Source organism: Sarcophilus harrisii, chromosome 2, assembly GCF_902635505.1.
Source record: "Sarcophilus harrisii chromosome 2, mSarHar1.11, whole genome shotgun sequence".
Taxonomy (NCBI): domain Eukaryota; kingdom Metazoa; phylum Chordata; class Mammalia; order Dasyuromorphia; family Dasyuridae; genus Sarcophilus; species Sarcophilus harrisii.
In genome coordinates, this window is record NC_045427.1 from 651,369,226 (window position 1) to 651,394,806 (window position 25,581).

Here is a 25,581-nt window from a genome sequence, read left to right on the forward strand (position 1 = left end):
GTTGGGACCTTGTGGGTGCCCTTCCATCACAGATCTTTAATAGAGCTAGACTGGTCTGTGAATGAGAAGCTTCATCTGTCTCCTGCTTTTTTCTCTGGCTTGCCCTAGACCTGGAAGACTATCCTGGAGTCCCCTTCTGCTTCCTTTGTCCTTCACCTTTCATTTATCTCTCTCAGACATGTGGTTGTACACCCACCTGTGTGTATATGTAGTTATTGTCTACAGGGTGTGTTCCCCTATGAGAATGTAAGCCCTTTGGAGACGGGTTCTTTGTCTCCCCAGCGGATTCTGCCACATGCCAAATGCTTGTTAAGCGCCTATTCTCTGCCCTTTAAGGCTCTGGACTCTGGAGGCTCCACTGCCTCTCCATTGAACCAAACTGCCTCTTCAGTCATTGTACTTTGCAGGAAATCCTTAGCATGATTCATAGAATGTAAACTCTGAGCTCCTTTAGCCACCTGGATTTTGAATTTCTATCCTTGGTGCTCGGCAAAGAGGCAAGTTGGCGGAGCTTTTCTTTCTTTAGAGGAGTCATATTGGTAGAAAGGTTTCCCTCCTCGTGAGCTCTAAGCTTCTTTTTTGTAACTTCTCCCTATTGATGGTTCTGGGTTCTGCTAGTTCTGAGCTGGGTTTCCCTGTACTTAATGACAGCGTGGATAGTGTCTTAAGAATTATTCTCAAGGTCCCCTAAAACAATCCTTGTACAGCAAAGGCTCCAGTTCTCTATCATCCTTATGTTCTGAATGGGTTCCAGGCAAAGCTTCCTTCCCTGAATGTCTTGTCCAAAGGTCAAGTCATTTCACATGTGGTCTGCCCAGCTCAGGACATGAAGGTCGAGGACAGTCTGGGAGACCCTCCCTATCTTCTATGACTCCTGGATATATTTCAACACTTAAGTCCTTGCTCTTTTTTCCAAGGGCCTTTTGTTTTGCCAGCTCCCTCTCATCCTGTGCTTTTGTAGTATAGTTTACTATAGTGTGACATGAACAACAATAATAATTGCGACTTTATTGTGTTTGTCTTACACTCTGCAAAGTGCTTTGTGTTGGCTGACTTGTGCTTTCCTGCATTGTGATGGGTAGAAGCCCAAGTATTGACCCCCCCTGTTCTCTTGAATCTTTGACTGTGAGACAGCTTGAATGGGCACCAGTGTGTAAAAACAAGCATGATGGCTTTCTGTAATTAAAAGATGGGGGGTGAGGATGGGGGGCGGGGAAGTTTGCAGAAGAATGAAGTTTTTTAATCATTTTAATCATTTTTCCATGATTCAGTTCATTTATATTTTTGGTTTCAGTATATTTAAACTTATATGAGTTTACATATGTAATTATTGATTAAATAGACTTTTTAGAATTTATTTTCATCTGCTGAGCTAATTTTAGGATACTAATTTTGCTTTTTTATATTTTGAAAGTCTTCCTGTTCTGATAAATGATACTGACAAACTTGATATAAATTTGTTTAATAGTACAACTGGTATCTTAGGATAAAGTGCTGCACATATATCTTTAATATTTCCCTAACTTTGAACTGCTCAGATATTTATCCAAACATCATTGCTATGGGGTTTCCTGCAGAAAGACTTGAAGGCGTATACAGGAACAACATCGATGATGTAGTCAGGTAAGAATCTTTTGGATACTTGTGTTTTATGCACCGGAATGTCTTACATCTATGTTGTTTTTCATTTTGAAAGTAGTTTTATAACTTAAACCAAAAATATTTTACTATATATGTGTTACACTTCATATGCATGTATTTGAGAACTTTTGTTTTGGGACTTAATGGAATTTCATCTTTCCCAGTATAAATTTGAAAACAGTTCCCTGTAAGTAAATGTACACAGTTGTGCAGTGTTTTCAGAGCCAATGAGAAGGCCCTCCAATTAATATCCCTCTTTGTCTAAATAACTGTTGATTAAAATTCCTTTACAAAGGTATTTTACAAGCTACTGTGGGGCTTAAAATGCAAATATTCTTAGGAGAAATAACTATCTTACTACAAAGCATTCACAGCCAGGTATGATCAACTTTAAATAAAGATTCGTCTAGGCTGGAAAGGCATGATGTGGTTAGTTGTGAAGAACTTTATATTGTATTGAGTTTATATTTGATTCTAGAGGTAGTTGGAAACTGGCATTTATTGACTGGGAATGACATGATAGCACCTAAACTTCAAGAAAACCACTTTGACTGCTGTGTGCAGGATGGATCAAAGGGTAGAGAAATCAATGAGAACACCGTTGACAAAACCTGAACTAGGCTGGTCAATATGAGTAGAGAGAAGGGGGCATGGGAGAGATGTGGAGGTGGAAATCCAATGTGGCAATGTACCAAGTTGTAAGCTTGAATCATAGAAGGATCATGGTGTCTAAAGAGAGGTAGGTTGGGGGAAAAGATCATGAACTCTGTTGACCTCCTTGATATTTCTGGGACGTCCAGTTGGTTGGTAGGGCCCTGGAGCTCAGGAGTTTGGGGTTGGAAATCTCTTCATGGAGATCCTTGGGCAGCTGATGCTGGATGAAGTGATTTTTGGTGATTTGAGAATCCTTCATAGAAATCCTGGGAACTTGAATGTTGACGTAATGTCCCAGGATGAATGATTGTTTTTGGTTAGGAGCAGAGTCAGTGAGCACGTGATATTGATTGGATTGATTGGATAGTGATTGGATTTGTAAATATTCTAAATTTTTTTTTTTTAAGTTTTAGGAGTTCATAGTCATCACATAAACACATTCATGAGTAAATTATTTTCTAGTCATTAATTGCTATGTTGGGGGTTTTAGATTTCTTTGAATACTTAGTTGTCATGAACAAAAGAGCAGTTGTAATTTTTTTCATTTGATACTATTGCACTAAAAACAGTTGCTGGGAGCTGCTTCTCAGCCTTTAGATTCAGGTTGGAGCCTGGAGGCCTGTGGGGGCCTGCCTTTTTGTTACCTCAAAGCATTTTACAAATGGGAGAAAAGTGTAGGCAAGTGTCTGAGCCCCACAGCCCCACTAGGTACAAGCCCAGGGACCTTTTCCATATGTTCCTTTCTTTTCTAGGCTGCTAGACCTGCAAAAAAACCTGGTGTTTTGTTCAGCCAACCCTGGAGTTTCTTGATTAGTGTTCCATTAACCCCCCATTAACCTTCCCAATTTGTCTTTTTCCCCCCTGATAGCTCCTGTTTCTGTTCTTTCCTCTCACCACAAGAAAAATGCCTCCAACTCTTCCCCCTCCCCTCCAGAACACCTCCCCCCACCTCAAACCAAACCTTTCCATTTTTATAGAGAAAACTTAAGTTTGAATTTCAGTGCTGGCACTCACTGATTTAGACAAGGTACTTTAACTCATAGATGCTCAGTTTCCCTATTTGTAGAATGAGGGATCTTCTACTTCCAAAACCTGGGATCTCTCACATGAGGCAGTTACATTCAAATGATCATTGTTGTGTGTTTGGTTAAGACTACTCAGGAATGGAAGTTCAGTAGATTCTCTTTTCCTTAACTTCTCCATCTCTGCTCCTTGTCAATGAACTTTTTATGACATTTGTCCCTTAGATTGAGCTTTTAAAAAAAGAAAATACCAAATTGAACCCTGACTTATACCCGGACTAGCCATGTGAGCTTGGGCAAGTCACTTAACCTGATTTGTTGTAGTCTGCCCACAATAGCAGTTTCCACTTCATGCCTGGCATCCTTGCCTTTCCTGCTTATTTTAGTGCAGATTAGTTTGTGTCTTTCCTGCTTCCCTGCACGGCCCATTCCACCCCCAGGTTACCAGGAGGGACTCAGCTCAAGCTTTTTACTTCTACTTCGTGTTGTGGAGCATTTCTGAGCACTTAGCTAATATTTTGCATTTCCATGATGACTCTTAAGACTTGCTCCTTCCAGGACCAGAAGATCATTATATACTTCAACAACAATACTATATGATGATCAATTCTGATGGACCTGGCCATCCTCAGCAATGAGATGGACCAAATCAGTTCCAATGGAGCAGTAATGAAGTGAACCAGCTACACCCAGTGAAAGAACTCTGGGAGATAACTAAGAACCATTACATTGAATTCCCAATCCCTATATTTTTGCCTGCCTGCATACTTTTTTAAAAATTTCCTTCACAGGCTAATTGTACACGATTTCAGAGTCTGATTCTTTTTGTACCGCAAAATAACGGTTTGGACATGTAAACTTATTTTGTATTTAATTTATACTTTAATATATTTAACAAGTACTGGTCATCCTGCCATCTAGGGGAGAGGGTGGGGGGAAGGAGGGGAAAAATTGGAACAAAAGGTTTGGCAGTTGTTAATGCTGAAAAATTACGCATGCATATAACTTGTAAATAAAAAGCTATAAAAAAAGATTTAAAAAAAAAAAAAAAAGACTTGCTCCTTCCTTGACTTCTGACATTGATTTCTTTCTGGTTCTTTCCCTAATCATTTATATTGTGCTACTCTGTGCCAGACACTGTGCTAAGAGGCAGTTAGGGGCACAGTCCATAGAGTGCTGAGCCTAGAGTCAGGAGGGCTATGCTCAGATTCAGCCTCTGCCACTGGGTGACCTTGAGCAGATCACTGAATGCTGCCTCAGTTTCTTCAGCCTAAAATGGGGCTAATAGCAGCACCTGCTTTAGAGGGTTGTTGACAGGATCAGATGAAATAGTACTTGTCAAAAACACCTGGCACAGTGTCCAGCATGAAATATGCATTGCCTAAATCTCTGACTTTCCCTTTGCCCCCTCTTTTCTCATCCTCCTTTTGGCCTCTAGATGTGAGCGTCTCCCAAGGACAGTGCTGGATTTCTCGGCTCTTTTCTTTGCCTTCCCTCCATTGGTAGCTTCTGACGCTGCTACAACTTTGGAAGTCATTTCGCCAATGTATATCTACAGTCTTGTAATGCCACCTTTTCATCTGCCTTCTTTAAGAACATCTTATTAGCAATTAAAGCTTGTCCTTGCTGATTTGTCCGTTTTTCTTGATAATACCAGCATCTTCCCATTTGCCAGGCTCAAAGCCGAGGCGTCTTCATTTTTCCTTCTCCCTTTCCCCTAGAAGTTGCCTCCCATTCTCCCTGCTAAACATGCCATCAGCCAGCCTGCCTCCCTCCCTCGGGACCACTCTTGTCTCTTTCCATTATCTCCACTTTGATCAATAAGGTTCCTTGTTCCCTCTTTCCACCTTGCTTCCAAACCAGCCTTTGTGTGATCCCTGCCACTCGTCTGGGTACGTTGTTCCCTTACTCCAGAATTTTCAGTGATAGGAACTGTGATTTGGTTTTTTTTGTTGGCAGTGTGTGCCCCAGTGCTCTTCCATAGTAGGCTCTTAAGGCAGTTAAAAGCAATATCCAGATGAATGGACATTTAAGGCTGTAGGAAATAGAGTCACTGCTACTTTCTTGTTAGATTCCTATGGAGATGTGTTGGTCACAAAGCCTTCCTTTAGCGCTTACTCTACAGATAAAATTGTTTAAAATTGATTTTAAACTGGGCCCTTAACCGTGAGCTACTGTTCTTACAGTTTTTAGAGGAGAAGAGGGATCTCTGAATTTGTCATTGTGGTCCTTCTCCCCCCTTGGGTACCACTTAGCTCTCTTTCTCTCTTGATGCTTGCTGTTTTTTTTTTTTTAAGTTTGGGTTGCATTTCCTCCCATATAATACACACACACACACACACACACACACACACACAGCAGTTGAATTCTGGAGGAGAGCACCCCACCCCAGAAAAGTCTGGATTCCAATCCCTTCCAATATGTACATTAGAGACAAGTTGTCAAGTAGCTTTTTAATATCATTGATTGGCACAGCAGGTGCTGATCTACATGGGAATCTTGGCCAGTGACTCACCTGAGGAGATTGCAGTTTTAGGCAAAACAAAGCCTCCCCTAGTTACAAATGGTCCATAGAATCTCTGGATGATTCTTGGCTGATATTTCCAACTAAGTTTGCCCAGGGGATGGGGACCAGTTATTCTCAGGATCTGTGAGAGTGACACAGTAGGACTGCAGGTCAGGAGTCCTTTTTGATAGAGAACTCTATGATCTCTTCATTTGGGGCTCTTGAAGAGTTGTCTATGGATAGAATCATTTGAAATTCATTAAGGAAGGGGCATATTTAAAGAAATCTAAGAATAATAGCTGACAAATATCTATATAAAACCTGCAAATCATGGCAGTATTACCAAGCATACTATTTCTTGATTCAGTATTGTGGTTTTGGCTTTGGGTGGTCTTATCCCGGTTTTATAGACAAGAATACTAAAACTCAAGGAGAGAAATTAAACAGCCCCTGGTAGCCCAGCTCCTAAATGTAAAGGGTGGGATTGGGGCTCTTATAATTACATTACACAATGATGAACTGTTATTAACATAAGAGTTCAATCTTTAGGAAAGTAAAGAGGCTTTATAGAGTTAGTTAGCCCTATATATCTTTGTTTTATAAATGCATGCTTTCCTATACTGGATTTGCTTTACAGCTTAGGATTTGTGCATGGATTCACCTTGCAAGTTGTCCATATTTCTTAGCGATAGCCTTTTTCCTCAGTTCTTAGAATCTGCCCCCTACAGTGTGGAGGCAGGCTTTCCCATTTCCCTGTTTGCTTGCCTTTTCCGCCTCTCTATTGTTTAAGTCGGCTAGGGCAGTCTGCCAATTGTGGGCATGAAATCCTGGTGAGAGGAAAGGAGGAAGAGGTAGAGGCGGCAGCCCTGGCAGTGAATGTTTCTCCAAATATTCTCTCAGATTCTTGGAGGGGTTGATTATAGCCTCCTTTTTCTGTACAGGATTATTTTTTTGTTAAACTAATTGTTTGCTTCCTCAGTAATCTCATTGTTGCCCATTGGTGCTAGATAAGGTATCTGATAGGACTGGTATCAAAAGGGAGGAAAAGAAAATGTCTAAATTTGTTTCCAATGTATTGGGCAATTGAAAAGTGGTAGAGCATGGTGGAATATACAAAAGAAGTATTATTCATGGTCAGTGAATCATGGAAGTAAATAAAAGGTGATGGAATTTATAGTCAGTGCTGGGAGGAACATTGGTCATTCCAAGTCAAGTCAAGACCACGAGCATTCATAATGCCTTGGCACTTGAGGTCCAGAATGTAGGAGTGATTTTTTTGAAAGCCGCACTTTTCCTAGTGAAATAGGACAATTTAAGGTTCTTAATTCTTATTTTCATGTACTTTTCCAGTGTAATTTATTCTTTTACTAGGAGCTCATAATCATAATTGGCTGTGCTGGTTGGGAAAAAAAGGAACAAACTGTTAACATATATAATTATTTATTTAATATTTAAGTTATTAATATAGTCATCATTGATCATTTAAGTAGTATAGGCAAATAGCTTAGACTAAGAGGAGAACAGCATTGCAAAAAGACCTTCTGATAAAGAGATGGCACTTGATCTGCCCTGCTGGGTGGGGAGTATGGCTGAGTGCAGAGCAGAGGAGGCCAGTTTAGACACGTCCAGCTCTTTGAGTCTTGCTTGAGTTGTGCCAAATAAGTCAGATGACCTGGCAGGATCAGGGACTTGGGATCTGGAGGAGGGTGAAAGTTAGGAGCAGACTTGAGCCAGATTGGGAAGCTCCTTGATGGGATGCCCTGAGAAGCTTGAACTTTCATTGGAGTTGAAAGTTTTTGAGGAGGGGAATAAGCCAAACTTTCATAAATTAAATAATTTTGTTAAAAGATTCAAGATAGCATGTGGAGAATTCATTGTGACTGATAAAGAAAACATGGAAAATGGAAATGAGTAATGGAAAAAGTCTTGTGGTGTTTTTCCTTTTTGTGTGAAGAATAATTGTTTGTTTGTTAAAAAGAAATTTTGTCTTTATTTAAGGTCCTGAGAACTACAGGCAGTTTTAAGTTGGATTATTTGCAGGCTCTCAACTATTAAGCATTTTCCATGTATGTGAATAGTGTGAAAATTTGGAATTTGAGACTTCAGCAGTAGGTTGGTCAGGAAAACATGCTTCATGCAGGCTGCATGGTGTGTTCCGAACACATGGGATTGGGAATTGAGAAGAGCTGAATACAGGGCAAGCCTCTGCTTAAAACATATAGTTCCTAAGACCTCAAATGTGTTCTGAGATCCATGAGAAGGTTGGACTAAATAAATGTAGTATCATTCTAACTCTGTTAGATTATCCTGTATTGTCACGCCATAATTTTGTTAAAGGCAGCATGCAGAATAGCTAATGCCTTTAAAATTAATTTTTCTTGTTAGAAGAGATTTTCAGGATTGTATTGTTAAATATTAGCAACTTTTCAGTTTTTCCTCCACTTCCTTTAACTTTTAAAATAATATAATGACATACATTATAATAAAAAATTAAGGATGTTCTTGAATACATTTTCTTAATAGCTTTTTTTAACTCTCTTGCTTATGAAGGGATAATGACATAGTTGTTTTTGTTGCTGGGCAGTTGTCATGTTTTCTCCCAAATATATAACTATAACAAGCTTATAACTTGTTGGAAAGTAGGGACGGAACTTCAGTTTTTATTAGAAGTTAATCCTTGGGGCAGCTAGGTGGTGCAGTGGATAGAGCACCAGCCCTGAAGTCAGGAGGATTTGAGTTCAAATTTGGTCTCAGACACTTAATACTTCCCAGCTGTGTGACCCTGGGCAAATCACTTAACCCCAATTGTCTCAGCAAAAAACAATCCTTGCTCCAGCAAGGTACATATTATATAGATGTGAGTATGTTATGTATGTATGTGTACATATACATACATACATACATATATATTAGCATAGATAACTTTTCAAATTAGATGTAACAGATTACTTCTTAAGATTATAGGAATAGCAGTGATTTGTTGATTATCCACAGTATGAGAAAGATATTATTTAGAAACATAATATTCCCATAGGGTTTGTTATCTTCAGACTTTGTTGCAGTTGATTCAGATATGCCGTTATCCCTGACTGATTTGTTTTTTAATTTAAAAAAAATTCAGACATAATCAGAGCATATGATAAAGGGATCATTTTCTCATTTTTCCTTGCAACTTGCAAGCCAACGTGAGCCCATTTCAGTGCTTAATTACTTACCTTTTCCTATCCAGGGAATACATGAAAGAAGAAAACGGAACTGGGCAGAGGGAGAATAGTGTGTGGGAACAAGTTGATTCCAAGCTTGGCTGGGCTTGATATGGTGTCTACGTAGCACCATCTACTCTTCAGCCAAAGGGGCAGCTAGCCCCATATGTTGCTTCAAAAGGCCAGTGAATTTTATTTGGAATGGGGAAATTTTAGTGAATTCTAAACTGGAAACCACCCTGATATCAGTGTGCCTGTTCTGCCCTCTCTGGGATAAGGGAAGGGGAAGCTGGACCAAGTCCATTTTCTCTTCAGATTGATTTACTCTCTGGGGTTTTTGTCATTTTTTGATGAAATGAAAATTTTAAAGAGTATATCAAGTTGACATAGCAAACTACCCAAGAAGAGTTGAGTTGAATTTAGTGTATTTTTTTTTTTTTTAAGGAAACCAGACAAAATGAATTGTTGAACACATTCTGTTTTGTTACAAAATCATTAAAAATAGAAAGATAAAAAATGCTACTATGTCAAATCATTGATATTCTCCTCTAGGATGGTAGAATTTTGATTTGAAGGTTCTAGTGCATCACCTTGCTTTTGCAGTTCTGACTTCCTCAGGGTCCCCCTGAAATTGGTAGCTGACTGGATTGGAACTTGAGCTCTGAATCTCAATCCAAGGATTTTGCAGAAGGAAAAAAAATAGAAGGGAAATAAAATACAAAATAAAATGAAATAGAGGGGCAATAAATGCTTTTCATAAGATTGATACTTTTATTATTTTATAGAATCTTGAATACTAATTGGAAGGAAAATCATAATCATCAGCTAGGTGGTATAGTGGAGTAGCTACAAGGCTTGGAGTTTGGAAGACTTGAATTCAAATCCAGTTTCAGATATTTAGTAGTTCTGTGATCATGGGCAAGTCATTAGCCTCTTTGCCTCAGTTTCTTTATCTGTAAAATGGGGATAATTACACCTATCAGGATGATCTTGAAGATCAAAAAGTACTGTTCGAGTGATTAGATGATTATTGATTGATATCTTCCCGTTTCTTTATTACAGAAATGAAACTACTCCAGAATGAGACTATATAGTCATGTATTATGATTGATGGTCAATAAAAGGCGGGGGGTCCCAGAATCTCAGGACAGGTTTAAGCTATAATGGATTATACTGCATTAGGATAGGTGTTTTTGTAAGTGTACATGTATGTCCAGGTACTTGGGAGGATTAGAATTGCTTGAGTTTGTTTTAATTGCTTTTTTTTTTTTTAAATCAGTTCCAGGTGGTAGAATAAAAGGAAATGCAAAGAATGATTTTAAAAATTTTATTTGAAAACTTTAATTTTTTTCTAATTACATGTAAAAACAATTTTTAACATTAATTTTTTGAGTTTCAAATTATCTCCTTAAAAAGGCAAATATTTTGATATAAGTTATACATGTGCAAGTCAGACTAAATATCTTAATATAAATTTTAGAAAAGGATCCTAGTTAGTAAGCATTGAAAAGACTTGGAAAAATCAGGCAATGTGTTTTGTTCCTCTTAAATATTTTACTAGATAGCGATTCTTGTTTAAACTTTAGAGAAAGGAGAAGGGGCAAGGAACATTTCTTAGTTGTCTGCTGTATTCAGTAATTATGCTAAGCCTTTCAAAGTTGTTGTTCCTTCCCCATTTGGGGTTTTCTTGGCAAAGATACTGGAGCAGTCTGCCATTTCCTTCTCCAGCTCATTGTACAGCTGAAGTAACTGAGGCAAATGGGGTTAGGGCTTGACCAGGGCCACACAGTTGGTCTCTGAGGCCAGATTGGAATATAAGAAGATGAGTCTTCCCGACTCCAGGCTTGGTGCTCCATCCACTGCCTGGCCCAGCTGTCCTATGCACTTGGCCTGTTGTTACCCTCATTTTACAAGGAGCAAAGTGAGCTGAGGGAGGTGAGATGATTTGCCCTGAGTCACACTAACTGGTGTCTGAGGCAGGATTTGAACTCAGTATTGCTGGACCCTAGGCCTCTGAAGGCTCCAGAATGCCTCATTTAGTTAACTATACTGTGAGAGAATGACCTCACCACTTGAGGTCTGAGCGGCTTTCCAACTCTAAGGCTATGATGCCATGATTCTTCCTCCCCCCTTCCTCTGTTCTATGCTTAAATTCTTTGTTTTGGCCCAGATTGGGGAGCTGTCCATAGTGCTGAGTCAGATTTCTGTGTTGGTCAGAAAAGAAGTCTCTTCCAGACTCTTCTCTCCCTCTCTCTTTTTCTCTCACCCAACCTCCTTCTTTCTCTCCCTACTCCCTTCTGCTCTCACTGGCTCCCTCCTTCACTCTTAACCTCAAGGAAGGAACAAATTGCAAAACAAATTACTACCTTGGAGTTCTGATCGGACATTGCTTGTTCAGAATTCTCAAGATGTTATCAGGAATATTTCGATTTTGGATAAAAAAAAATTTGTCTTATTCACTGCTGCTTTTGCTACTTTGAAATTTGATTTCCTATACAGTTCAACTGCATTTTGCAGTTTTCTTTTTTTTTTTTTCTGCCTTAATTACTGTAGTAGCATGTCATTTTAGTGAGTGGTGAAGGTTCAGCATTGACCAGTTTTATTTGAACTTAGTAACTGGAAATCTATTATTAAAATAGATAGGTGACTACATTGTATTCAATTTAAAAATTTTGCTTACCTAAATTATATATATCGGGACGAAGTGTGATCATGAAGTATTCCTGGGTGGCTTTTGAAATCATTTGTTCTCAAAAGCATGCCTTGCATACTGTATGGTTGTCTATACACCCTAGTCTGCCTGACTAAAAATAAAATAAACTAGAACAGAGATTTGGAGACTGCTTTGTAATCATGAGTTGCGCTCGCTCTCTCTCTCTCTCTCTCTCTCTCTCTCTCTTTCTCCCTCTTTCTCTCTCTCTCTCTCTCTCTCTCTCTCTCTCTCTCTCTCTGTATATATATATATATATATATATATGATATGTTCAGTTCTTTTTGGGAGAATGTGGATAAAAGAGAGACAGCAGGAAATCTCAGTTTAACAAATGCTCTTAAAATTGAGCTGAGATTTTTATCATCTTGAGAAGAGTCCACTACAACAGCACTTTGTTGAACTGGCTATAGCTTCTCTGTGACAAGAAAATAATCAGTGTCCTAAATATCCCCTCCAGAATTTCTCTAGAAAATTTGACTGGATTCTAAAAAATAAAGCTGGCTTTTCACTCATCTGCATCTGATTTCTTATCAATAACAGTTTACCTAATATTTATTTTTATGAAAGACTAATCTGAGAAGTGTTTTGTATTGTACAATTTGAGCTGACTGGGTTTTTAGTGTGCTATTCCAAATATGATTCAATCACTCGGTATATATTGAGCTTGTATTAAGGACCTGTTACTGATGTGCAAAAGAAATGGCCATACAAAGACAATTAAAATAGTTTCTGCCTTCAGAGAGCTTGTATTCAACTGGAAAGATAGGACACATTCACAGATAAGACTATAAGACAATATGAAGAAGGAGAAAATGTTCTTTGGGGGGAAATTATGAAGCTCTTACTTTAGGCAGAAAATTCTTGGCAGAGGAGACCACCCAAACAAGGATGGACATAAAAGATGAAATGTCAGGTTTAGAGTCCAAGTAGGAGACTAGTTTGGCTGCAATGTAGACTGGATGAAGGGGAACCTGTGTCTAGAAAGGAAGTAGAAAATTTATTTGAGGACCCTGAATACTGAATAGACTTGAATTTCTGATCATTTTAAAGGCAGTAGCAAAGACTTTAATTATGATAATGGAATGGTCAGACCTCAGCCTTCTTTAGGAAGATTAATTTGACATTGTGTGGAATATGGATTGAAGAGAGAAAATGGAAACTTTGGAACTAATTAGGCTATTGTAATGGTTTTAGTGAGAAATCATGAAGGCCTGAACCGGACCAGATGCTGAGTGAGTAGAGAGAGAGAGAGATGGAGGTAGTATGAATAAAACTTGGCAACTACAGTTATAGAGATTGAGAAAGACTAAAAAGCCAAGGATGTTTCTGAATATATGAACCAAGGCAAGTTGAGAGATGGTGATCCATGCACTTAAATGAAATAGGAAAGTCTGGGAAAGAATTTGGGGGTAAAGATGAGGTGACTTTCATTTTAGACATGGTGAATTAGAAATGCCAAAAGTAGGCATCCAGGCAAACAGTTCTGCAGGCAGCTGTTTATACAGGACTGAAGTTCAGGAGAGAGGTTAAGGTTGGATATTATTTACATTTGGAAATGTTCTCTGTAGAGAGATCGTTTAATTCATGGGAAATGAAATCATTGAGGGAAAGCAGATGGATTTGGGACAGGTTAACTTTATAGGCAAGAGATGGCTAATAGTCTACCACAGGGGACTGAAAAAGGAATGGTCACATTGGGGGATGGCCAAGGAAAGGGACTAGTATTCTGGGCAAGGGACGTGATCAATATTGTAAACAGCTCTAGAAATCAGACTGAATAGTGGAATGAGAGAGGGCCATTGGATTTTGCAGTTGAGAGATAAATGCTCTCTCCAAGGTTACCAATGATGTTTTTCCATTTAGTGGGGGACCAGACAGGAGATAGCAGGGTACTGAGAGGTGAGGAAATGGAGTTTATAAAAGAATGAGACATAGAACCAAAGTTTGTGGGGATGGCAATACCAAATGAAAGGTTGGTTTGTTTAAATAAAGGAGGAGAAAATGGTGATTTTGGTGAAAATCTGGGCAAGCTTACGTACAATTGAGATAGATTCATTATTGAGCCTGGAGTCAAGAAGACTCATTTTCATGAATTCAAATCCAACTTCATTCACTTGTTAGCTGTGTGACTCTGGACAAGTCACTTTGCCCTATTTGCCTCAGTTTCCTCATCTGTAAAATGAGCTGGACAAAGAATGACAAACTCCTTGAAACATCTTTGCCAAGAAACTTCAAATGGGATCAGATAAAAATGAACAACAGCAAAATATAAGGAGAGGAAAAAAAAGAATTTGAGGCAAGCAGTGTGGTTCAATAGAAAAAGAAATGATACAAAAAACAACACAACACTACCAGGAAGCCCACTTATTTATATATTTATGTTTGAAGAAATAGATGATTATCCTCCTGTGTCTTGAATGTTGATATTCAAGTAACGGCAAGATGTTTTATAGAAAAGTCTTCATTTCAAGAAAAAAAAAAACTTCAACTTTGATTCATATAGATATGTATTAAGATAGATAACTTGAATATTGAATGATTGATTCCCAAATCAAAATGGAAGCTTCCCTTGTATTGCACCTTTTCCTTGGGGAGAGTATAATTACTTTATTGACAAATGTTTCTTATCTTGTCTTTTGTCTCTCTGTTGTTTCCCCCTGTTTGAATGTAGGCTCTTTGGAGGTAGAGACTGTTTCTTGTTTGTTTTTGTGTCCCTAGTCCTTAGAATTCCTGGCAGATAGTTGTTTTTATTATTAATAGTAATAGTAAATGCCGTCTGTCCACCTTTTGTTGGTCATATGCAGTGAGTGGTTTGTATATAACAATTTTGTTTGAATCAGGAACTCGGAGCTACATAACCTTGAATGGCCCAGTTTTTCCTTTGTTATCTTCCACCTGGAAAAGGTAGAAAATTTTGTCATATAGTCTACCCTCAGGGAAATTGCCAGATTTAAAAAATTGGAAGACTGTTTACTTAGGGAAAAAAAGCTGTTATAGATATGAAGGTGTATGGAATACATGGTGTCTTTATAGGGAGACCTACAGAATCTCCTGAGCAGATCTAGAAAGAATAAGATACATGATTGCTATTGAAAAACATGAATGTGTGCATGTGTGTTTGATCTTAGCTTAAGGTCTTTGGAGTACTGTAACTGAAAGCTAGAATTTGTTTTGATTTAGTTTTCCAAGATTGAGCAGCTTGCTTCCCTTCAGTTTAAATGTAGGATATAACCTTGAGGCAGAGAATAGTTTGTTTTTTGTCTTTCTATTCCTGGCCACTCACAGAGTGTCTCAAGCAGGTCAGGGCTTTTCTTAATAAATGTTTGAATTTAATTTGAACATGCCTTGTTCTGACTGATGGGCAGTAGTGTTAATGTCTAGTCTCAGAATTTTATGTGTATGTTTGCCATATACATTATATAATTATGATACTTTATTTTGATTGGGTAATCAGACCTCAGTTTTCAAAGTGCAGCCTTTGCAAGAAAATTGCAATCATGTGCTTATTTTTAGAGGAGGGGAGTGAGTATCCATAGTAAAAACAAAACTAGGCCAAAATTATTTACATTTTGCAGAAATTTGAAGAACAGAATAGCAGTCATAGATGAGCAAAAATAGATAAAAATCTGTACCAGTTTTTCCTTAGGTGAACTTAGTATTTTTAAAAGATCCATACATACATGACACTTGGCTCTGAGAGATCCTATTAAGTTGTAAAGATTCTTGGAATTGGCCCTTATTGTAATCAGTGATTTTTTTTTTCCCCCAGTGGTCAATTCATATGAGTTTTTCTGGACTTGTTTTAAGGAATCAAGTATTCATTATTGAATATTACAAGTTTTTTGAATGCTTATGAAAATCTGGAAATCATTGAATGAAAACTATATGAACAATAGATAGAATGTAGAGGTAATAGAGTAGAATGCAAAGAGAATTGAATGAATTAAGAAACTGGATCTGCAGTTTCATTTCTGGCTCTTTGGGTTCTTGAATATCTCTCTTAGCTTTACTTGTCTGTTTAAAGAAGGGATACTTCAGATTTCTTGTGCCTTTGGACTAATATGGAATGTTTTGAGTAGTCAGAACACGTCCAAGTTTAATGCATCACAAATCAAAAAAGATTGATTTTTGTGGAAAGGTTGATAATTTCTTTGACACAGGAATATTTTTCTTTGCTCAGCTCCTTCTGGTGGTGGTGTTTCTTGTTTGAACTCAGGTTCTTCTGCTTTCTTACTTTTTGTAGAACATGAATCCCCCCCACTCTCCCAACATTGCTAGGATGCATAGAATGCCTGGTCTGAAGTCAGGAAGACTCATCTTCCTAAATTTGAATCTGGCCTCAGACACTTAGTAGTAGCTGTGTGACTCTGGACAAGTCATTTCACCCTTTTGCCTCAGTTTCAACATCTATAACATGAAATGGAGAGGGAAACGGCAAACCATCCCGGTATGTTGACCAAGAACATCCCAAATGGGATCATGGAGAATCAGACATGACTGAAAAACAACTCGATAAATACAGACCTACAGAAAAAAATATTGTGGATGTCATTTCAAAATATAAACTATAAAATTTGGGGGAAAGTAAGAAGAGTGTTGAGAGAGATAAGGTAGCATAAAGATTTGGACAGCCCATTTGACTGTGGGTTGGAGAATAAATCACATGATGTTGAACTTCTGGAATGTCACTTGACATATCTTATTGAATTAAGACAGCCTTGCTCCTCATAAGTGGCAAAAGTTTCAGTGCAATTTCAAGTTTATAGCTGTGAACACTTGTGTGTATGGTTATTTCTCACTTAATAGAGCTAATTCTTTTAAAATAGATCTGCATAAGCTGGATTCTTTTTAGGCCAAATTCTGATGCTGGTATACACTTCTTTTCAAATCCATTAACCAGAATAGTTATTTGTGTTGAGCTGTTTCTTTAGATCAGGAATCCTTCACCTTTTTTGTGTATGTGGGAGCCTTTTGTGGTCACTTTGGTAAAGCCTATAGGTGTATCTCTTACCAGAATATTTTTAAAAGCTTAAGATAAACTATTTTGAATTACACAGACAACTAAAGATTCCAAGTCTGTGTACCCCACATTAAGAAGTGCTCTTTAGATCATATATAACAGAACATAGGAGCTGGGAGCTGCCTTCCTTATAAACTTTACAAATAAACTGGATTCTTGGAGTTATGAATAGAAAATCACTAATGGACTAGATACAACAGGGCTGGGATTCAAACGGTTTCTGACTTCAAATCAAATGCTTTCCTCACTCTTCCATAAATTGATAGAATGCTAGCCTCATTTAAGAATAATATTAATATAATGTAAATTGTATGTACTCCAGAAGATGGTTTTTCAGGAATTTTATCTCACTAAATGTAAATATTGATTGAAGTTGGAAAATAAAACCTTAATCTTTTGAGTTTCTTGAGTATTGTTAATATTAAGTATTAATTTTTTTTTAATGATGCCTTTTTTTTATTTGAAGGTTTTTGGATTCAAAACATAAAAATCATTACAAGATATACAATCTGTAAGTATGTTTCCTTGCTTCTAAAAACTGCTCTTAAGTGAAAGTTGTTTCCTTTCTGGGATGCGATAGCATTAAAGATATTTTACTGAATTGTATTTGTAAAAAAATTAGTCCAAGACGTCTGATTGAAAATATCATTAGCTCATTTAGTAAGTATGGTGATGAGGTGAGCTAGGATGTTGGCAAGGATTTTTGTTACTTGATCTGTTTTAAATGACTTGGCATCCTGCCGGGCTTGAGAGCCTTTGACCACGTGGTCACTGGAAGGGTAATTGCCAACAGAACTGCCTGCTCCTAAAACAGTGATGACTTGGCTGCCCGGCTTCCCTGGACATGCTCTTTTGAAGTGAGAGGTGGATCTTTGTTCTTGGCATCCGTTCCATGGGGATGCCGTCAAAACTGCTCTCTCTTTATGGAACTCAGAAATGTTGCTTGAATGCTTGGATTGGCTGGTTTCTGTTTTCTAGGGCAGTATTACAGGGATTTTCTATATCTAAGCAACTCTTGTCTCTTCCTTTTTTTTTTTTTTTTTTTTTTTTTCTTGGTGGTGATGTGAAGACCCCAGGGAAAAATAGACATTTTTCCTAATTTGAGTTTCCTTATATTTGTAAGGGAACAGGTTTTTATGACAACTCTTTTTCATTCCTGAAAAATTATGGGGGAAAATTGATCAAAAATTGTGTACTAATTTATTTAGATGCAAAAAATGTTTTAAGATTGGGCATTTGTGCTTTTTACCTTTTTCACTTTTTGTAACTCCTAAGTGATTTATTTTTAAATATTTTTTTATCTTTACTCTGCACTCTTAGGATTTTTGATCCCTATATTTCTTGTATAGAGTGGATAAATATTGTCCAAATCAATATCATGAGAAAGATTTAGTACTTGTTATTTTTAAGAAATAACAGTAAGAGACTCCATGGCAGAACATCTGGCCTTGACCTGGCCTGGACCCTTGAGCTGTATGGCTGCTGGCAGGTCACTCAGTAGCCCATATCCGTAAAATAGGAAAATAGAGATCCCTCGTGTTAGCCATATCACAAGGTATTTAGAAGGAATGTATTTTGTGTACCTCAGAAGGCCATTTTGGATGAATTATTATGGAGATTTATTTTTATTTTTTAATTTGTGAGGAGCAGATTTAGGATATAGAATCATTGACTTCAAGGAGGAAGGCACTTCTGAGGCTAGCTACTCGGGCCCAGAGGGGAAATGGCATGCCCAGAATCATACAGATAGTCTGTGTGGCTTCTACTTCACTGCTTTTTCCATTGTGCCTTTTTGCTGCTGCTTATCCTCCCTGTCTTAAAAGGATTCAGCGGAGTGAATGTTGGTGGTGGCAGCTAGCAGTTAGGAACAAGGAAATAATTACTTTATTTGGTCAAGGCTCAGGACAGAGAAATGAATATGCAGGAATTATAGTTTTATAGCTTGAACAAAAGTGAAACCTGGCTCTTCTTGGCATTCTAAGCCTGAAATCTCCAAGAGGACCTTAGTCATCAGGAAATGCTTCACTGATATTCGCTGTACTACTTAAAATGACAATAATGTATGTACATATTTTGAGGCAAATGTTCATTAAAAATGTACATTAGTGCTTAGATGGATAATTTCAATCAGCTAGAAAACCTCAGTAGAACATCCTATTCCTTTATGATATGGAATAAATAAGACATTGCCACATATTTGAAAACACTTGCTATGTCATCAGAATTTGTTTCCCTATTCCTTTAAAGATTAGATTAGTTTGACTTATGTCATAGAAAGCACAGTTGGAAGGGACCCTAACCTGTGCCTGAAGAAGAATCTCCTTTTGTTCTCATGTTTTCCCATTTCTTCCTATTCTGTATTTTGATCCCAGTTTAATGGGGATAAGTAATACTCATGATATCCTTGTCTAACCAGATTTTTTTCAGAAACCACATATAAATAAGCAAATCATGAAGCAATAAAATAAAATTTTCCAGAATCTTCTTGGCTTTTGCTTAACTTATAGTAATTGTATTTTTTATTTGGTGTGTGGGGAGGAATAGAACCTGAACCTGTGGGCTCATTTGTGAATGAGTTGTTAGCATGGGAACTTTCATGGTCTTAGAGAATTGTTTTGGACATTGAGTGGCTGCTGAGCCACTTTGTTCAAGACCACAGAAAATATCTTAGTCACAGGTAGCATTTGAATCCAAGACCAGCTTGCTCTACATGTACTACATGTACATGTCATTCTGCCTTTCATTTATACTAGATCTTGTTAGTTCTACCCTTGTTTATGAGTTCTGTTAAGAGGCTAAAGTTGGAAAGTCTATGTTAAAAGCTGGTTATAGAGTGTAACAAAATTGCTTGAGCATGGCAGTGATGCCCAGTATCTTTTGAAGTGAAAAATGGGCATCAAGCTCCTCCTAAGCTGATCACAAAAAGAAGGAGCTCTGAAACAACTCTGAGTGTGCGGTCAATGCTGGTCAGCTTGAGGGCTCTGGGCTACGGAAAGAATCTTGGATTTCCTGATGACAGCAGCTCTGGCTTAGAGCCTGTGCTTTGCTGCTGCTTCCCTTTTTCCTTAGATGATTTCCCCTTTCTGGGCCTGAATTTCCTTGCCTGTATCATAAAGGTGGGAAGAGACTGGCAAACGCATGCATTTGGACCAGAAAATCTCAGGGTCCTCTCAAGCTCTAGATCCTGTGATTCTAAGGTGCAAAACCACTGAATCTCAGTCTCCTCCTCTGTAAAAGTGGGTGGTGAGGCTTGCTGCTTCACAGGATTGTGGGGGGGAAGTAGCTTTGTGGTACTTGTTTGGTATATTTCTAGTTTTTGTCATTTTGAAAAGGGATTTCTGCCCATGTGAATGACCATTTTGGCTTTTCTTTTAGATGTGCTGAAAGACATTATGATGCCACCAAATTTAACTGTAGAGGTAAGTTCCAGCTCCTGCCGCTGGCTCTGGTGTGGAGAGAATGGATGAGGCAGCTTCTGCTGCTCCAGGAGTCATTCAGAACGTTAGAGGGGGTGTCCCCCAGGGCATCCTGGGAAACTGGCACCCTGAGCTGGGGATCCCGTTCTAGAGCTTCAGGAGGACTCCAGAGACTGCGGAGACAGGCCATGGGGTTCACTTTGGCTCAGGCTCTGTCTGTCCTCTGTGATTCTCGAAAAAAAAATCATTTTGAGTTTAATTTTTTTGGCCATTATGTGTTTGCTACTAGAAAATGACTTTGTCTTTTCTGTGTAAACTGAATTTTACGTAAACTGAAATTAGTAACTGACAGAGCACCTTTGCAGAAAGCTGATGCTATTTGTGTAGCCTTGAAAAGAAGGGTGCTGAGCCTGGGGCTCCTTTTTATTTTGAAAAGGTGATCCTGGCATGAGGACACCCTGCTCTTGGTGGGAGGCACTTTGTGTTAGGCAGTGGAGAGTCAGCCCAGTGCTGCTCTCTGTGGCCGGGGCGGGGGGAGGCTGGGAAGGGCTTGCCCAGGCTAGAAACCCAGTGGAGTAGAAGAAGGGGAGGAAGATGATGGATTAGTGGAAAGCAGGGTGGCAGGACAGGTGGTGTCCAGAATTTTGCTCTTCCTTGAGTAAACTTGTTGCTTAGAAAACCTTTGTCCTCCATGGTGTTTATAAAGCTAAGCCCCCCGGGCTGTTTAACATTCGGAGTAAGAGCAGTGTTTGATCTCATGGACGTTGCCTGACGGCGCCATTTCTCTTCGCGCAGTTGCACAGTATCCTTTTGAAGACCACAACCCGCCCCAGCTAGAGCTCATCAAACCTTTTTGTGAGGATCTCGACCAGTGGCTAAGTGAAGATGACAATCATGTTGCAGCAATTCACTGTAAAGCAGGAAAGGGACGAACTGGTGTAATGATTTGTGCATATTTATTACATCGAGGAAAGTTCTTAAAGGCACAAGAGGCTCTAGATTTCTATGGGGAAGTCAGGACCAGAGACAAAAAGGTGAGTCTTCCCAGCCCTCCTCTTCCCCTAGATAAGCACGTGACCCCTCCTTCACTTGGCTGGTCAGCAGAAATGGCCGCATGTCTCTCGGGGGCTGTTTGCTCCCAGCTTACTGCCTGGCGTCTTCGCTCCAGATTCGGTGTGAGACCCTTGGATGGCGTTTCTTCCAACTGAGGAAGAGGATAACATTTGGTTCATTGAGTTTTTGTGAGCACGTGAATGCCTTTAGGCATATGGAGCTATAGCATTCTGTGCCCACAAATGCAGTAGCAACTTTCTTGTTCAAATTTTATAAAGCATCGCATAGAGAAGCCTGGGAGTTACAAGTCAGGCTGATAAGGATGCTTGGAAATTAAGCACCTTTGGAAGGTAAGTTGAGTTCCGTTGCCTTTATGATAAATTCTCTTTTCCTTTAATAAATTAAGATTCATCCTAACTTTATTTTGAGTATTTAAAAATGTCGTACACATCAAGCAAAGGTCTCCTTGGATAGCATTGACTTTGTTTTTCTCCGAAGACTCAGTTCAGATTTTTTGTTCTGTTTGATGAGCACAGGAGTATGACAGAGAGGAGTCTTGTGGAGAGAGAGAGAGCTAGCTAGCCTAATGGTGAGGGAGACTTGGGCTCAGGCCAGGACCCTGGCAAGGCCCTGTAGCCCTTGGGACTCTCAGCAAAGGCGTCCCCAGCGACCAGGCAAGACCCTTGTCTAAAATTGGGGTATGTCGTATCTGCAGCACTCCTCGTCGGCTCTGAAAGAGGACCTGGGAGTCAGCCTGGCCTTTCTAAAGGTTTCCACATGAACCTTTCTAGAGACTGGAGAGGTTGGCAGACTCCATCTTCTCCCTTATCTTTAAGTAGTGCTGTCCTGTGTCTCCCCCTTTGATTCCTCAGAGTTCCAGGAGTTCAGATCATGGACTCATCCTTTCAGGGCCCTGGGATGTTGTGTTCTGGAATTCCCTTGAAATTCAAGGGACTTAGTTGCTGCTTATCATCTGCTTCCTTTACTTTTTCCTTTTGGTCTCTGTTAACCATTTTCTCATTTCTAGTCGTTCTCTTTGCAGAGAAAAGGAAGCAAAGTAAAAGCTGAATAGTACTAGGTTCTCTTCATCTCCTGTTTACCCCATTCTCCCTCAACAACCACTCTGGCCTTTTCTCTTGCATCTAAATGATAATTGTATTTCCTTCTTGAGAGCCATATTAACTGTTTTTTATTAGCATTCTTGACATTTCTTTACCATTTCCTCTAATTCACTGTATTCATCCTTTTATTTGGCCCAATATTTTGTCTTTTTTATTTTAAAAATTTTTTTTAAACTTAAGTTGGTTCTAATTTAGGTCAAAGATTCTTTTCTCCCATCTCCCCCAATAGTTTGTTTTTTTTTTTTTAATTACATGTAAAGATAATTTTCAACGTTCATTTTTCATAATATTGAGTTCCAAGTTTTTTCTTCTTCCTTTCCTTACCTCTCGCTCCCCAAGATAGCAAACAATCTGATATAGGCTATATAGGACCAGTTTTGTCATATGACATATTTGTCATGTTATGAAAGACCAAAAGGGAAAAAACCCATGAAGAAAAAAACCACCAATAAAAAAAGGTGAAAATAGTATACTTTGATTTGGATTAAGTTCTTTGTTCTCTCTCAGGATGTGGATGGCATTTTCCACCCCAAGTCTATTGGAATTGTCTTGAATCATTGCATTGTAATGCCAAGTCTTTCGTAGTTAATCTTCACATAATCTTGTTACTCTGTACAAATGTTTTCTTGATCTGTTCACTTCACTCATTATCAGTTCATATAAGTCTTTGCAGACTTTTCTGAAATCAGCCTGTTTATCATTTCCTATAGAACAATAGTATTCCATTGTTTCATAAACCATAACTTATTCCCCAACTGATGGGCATCCACTCATTTTCCACTTCCTTGCCACTACAAAAAGAGCTGGTACAAACATTTTTGCACATGTGGCTCCTTTTTCTTCTTTTATGATCTCTTTTGGATACAGACTCACTGCTGCATCAAAAGGGTATGTATAATTTGATAGCCCTTTGAGTGTAGTTCCAAATTACTCTCCAGAATAGTTGGATCAATTAACAGCTACACCAACAATGCATTCATGACCCAGTTTTCCCACATTGCCTCCAACATGTTTTACCTTTTTCTGTCATTTTAGCCAATCTGTGTGAAGTGGTACCGCAGAGTTTTAGTTTGCATTTCTATAATCAATAGTGGCATTAGAAATGTCATCATTAGAAATGACTTTAATTTCTTCATCTGAAAAGTGAATCTTCATATCCCTTGACCATTTATCAATTGCGGAATGATTTGTATTCTTATAAATTTGACTCAGCTCACTATATGTTTTGGAAATGAGCTTTCATCAGAAACACTGACTAAAATTGTTTCTCAGTTTTCTGCTTCTCTTCTAATCTTGGCTCCATTGGTTTTGTTTGTGCAAAACCTTTTTAATATAATCAAAATTATCCATTTTGCATTTGGTAATGTTCTCTACTTCTTTGGCAATAACTTCCTTCTCTAAAAATCTGACAAGTTGACAATGCTCTCCTAATTCACTTATGTTGTCACTCTTTATGTCTAAATCATGAACCCATTTTTAACCTTATCTTGGTATAGGGTGTGAGATGTTGGTCAATGCCTAGTTTCTGCCATACTAGTTTCCAATTTCCTAGCAATTATGGTCAAATAGTGAGTTTTTATCCCAGAAGCTGGGTATTTGGATTTATCAAACACTAGATTACTATAGACATTGACTGCTCTGTCTTTCAAACCTAACCTATTCCACTGATCCACTACTTTCTTTCTTCCCTGGTATCAAAAGGTTTTGATGACTGCTGCTTTATAGTATCGTTTCAGATCTGATTTGGCTATGCATTCTTCCTTTATTTATTTTTTTCATTAATTTCCTTGATATTCTTGTAGGTCAGGGATTCTTAACCTGGACTCAGGACTTGGTAGGCTTTTCTCCCCCCCTTTTTAAAAGGATTTTGATAACTTATTCAGCATTATTGGTTGTCTTTGTAATCCTATATATGCATTTATATCATATTAAATTTTATGATTTGAAGGAGATTTCTCCCAGTCTGCTAAAGGGGCCTGGAACCTACAAAAGTTAAGGACCCCAGCTTTGGGCCATTGAAGTTGCCACTGTTGGAGATTAAGTGGAATTTAGTTGTGATGTGTTATGGCTGAGACATGTCCTCATGGGGGGAAATATAAGGGTGCTTGCATTCCCCTCTGCAGGGAGGAGCAAGATGGTGAAATAGGAGCAGCATGCCCCATACCTTGTTGAGTAAATAGCCTTTGAGAAGAACAGGAGCTTTCCAGAGTGACTATGAAATCCTAGCTAAGCTAGGTCACCCTGAAAGCCACTGAGAGTTAGAAACGAGTTTTGGAGTGCTCTCTTCTCCTAAGAGATGAAAATGAAGGTTCTCTCTTTGACATCTCCCTGCTAAAGTATTGTGGGAATTCCTCACGGTGATACTTAGGAACATCAAGTTAGGAGGGGCTGAGCCTGCTCATAGTCCTTCCCTGCCCCCATTTGGATTGACACTTTCTCATTTGCTAAAATCTGCTCATCTCTGTTTGCCTGGGAGGCTCAGGACCCTTCTCTGGGAATTATGAGGCTTTGGTGGGATCAGAACGACTTTGGGGCTTCAGTCCTTTCTGTTTCCCCTCTTCAGCGAATCTCCTGCTTCCTTTTCTAGTGGCAGCCCTGGAGGATGTAGGAAGATGCTACAGTCTATCTGTAGCTCATGGCCAAATCACCCAGAAGAATTTTTGTGCTGCAGCCAAGTCATTTTAAATCATTTGGGGCTGGAGTTTTGAGAGTTTTGGGGGAAAAAAAACATTCTAAAAGAACAGAGATCACAAAGACCTTTCTCTAGAAATGTAATCAGAAGTTATCAGTAGCCAACAACTTCTGTACCTATCTTCTCATATCTGTGTGATCCTTAAAAATGGTTTTAATGCACTGGAGGTTTTCTCAACAAAAGTATGAGAAGGGAATTGGGGAAGGCTTTTGGGAATTACTTTCTAGCAGGCTATGTCTTTACAGTCCCACAGCTGCCTGGGAGAGGTGGAGAGAATTTTGACTTCTCTTTCTGTTTGTTAATTTTCTTAAAAAATGATCTAGAGGATAACACAGCCTTGAATGCTGGGGAATGCTGAGAATGCTTGCACATCTCTGATGCATTTGTTAACATTATGCGTGATTGGATGACACACCATACTCGGCTCGGTACTTCATGTCCCGGTTAAATGGCACAAAGCAGGGATACATACTTAATCACACGTGTCCCTCAGTGTCAGGGAAAGGGAAGCTTTGAGGAGCCTATCTGGTCTGAGTCCCA

General features: G+C 38.7%; 1 protein-coding gene across 1 annotated transcript in view; it reads left to right on the plus strand.

Moving 5' to 3' along the window:
- Nucleotides 1-25,581, plus strand: part of PTEN (phosphatase and tensin homolog) — a 72,190-nt gene that overhangs the window by 25,936 nt on the left and 20,673 nt on the right. Inside the window, exons 2-5 of the mRNA XM_031956985.1 lie at nt 1,539-1,623; nt 17,226-17,270; nt 20,135-20,178; nt 20,971-21,209. Of these exons, the coding sequence (XP_031812845.1) occupies nt 1,539-1,623; nt 17,226-17,270; nt 20,135-20,178; nt 20,971-21,209 (413 nt within the window). The remainder of the gene's footprint in view (nt 1-1,538; nt 1,624-17,225; nt 17,271-20,134; nt 20,179-20,970; nt 21,210-25,581) is intronic.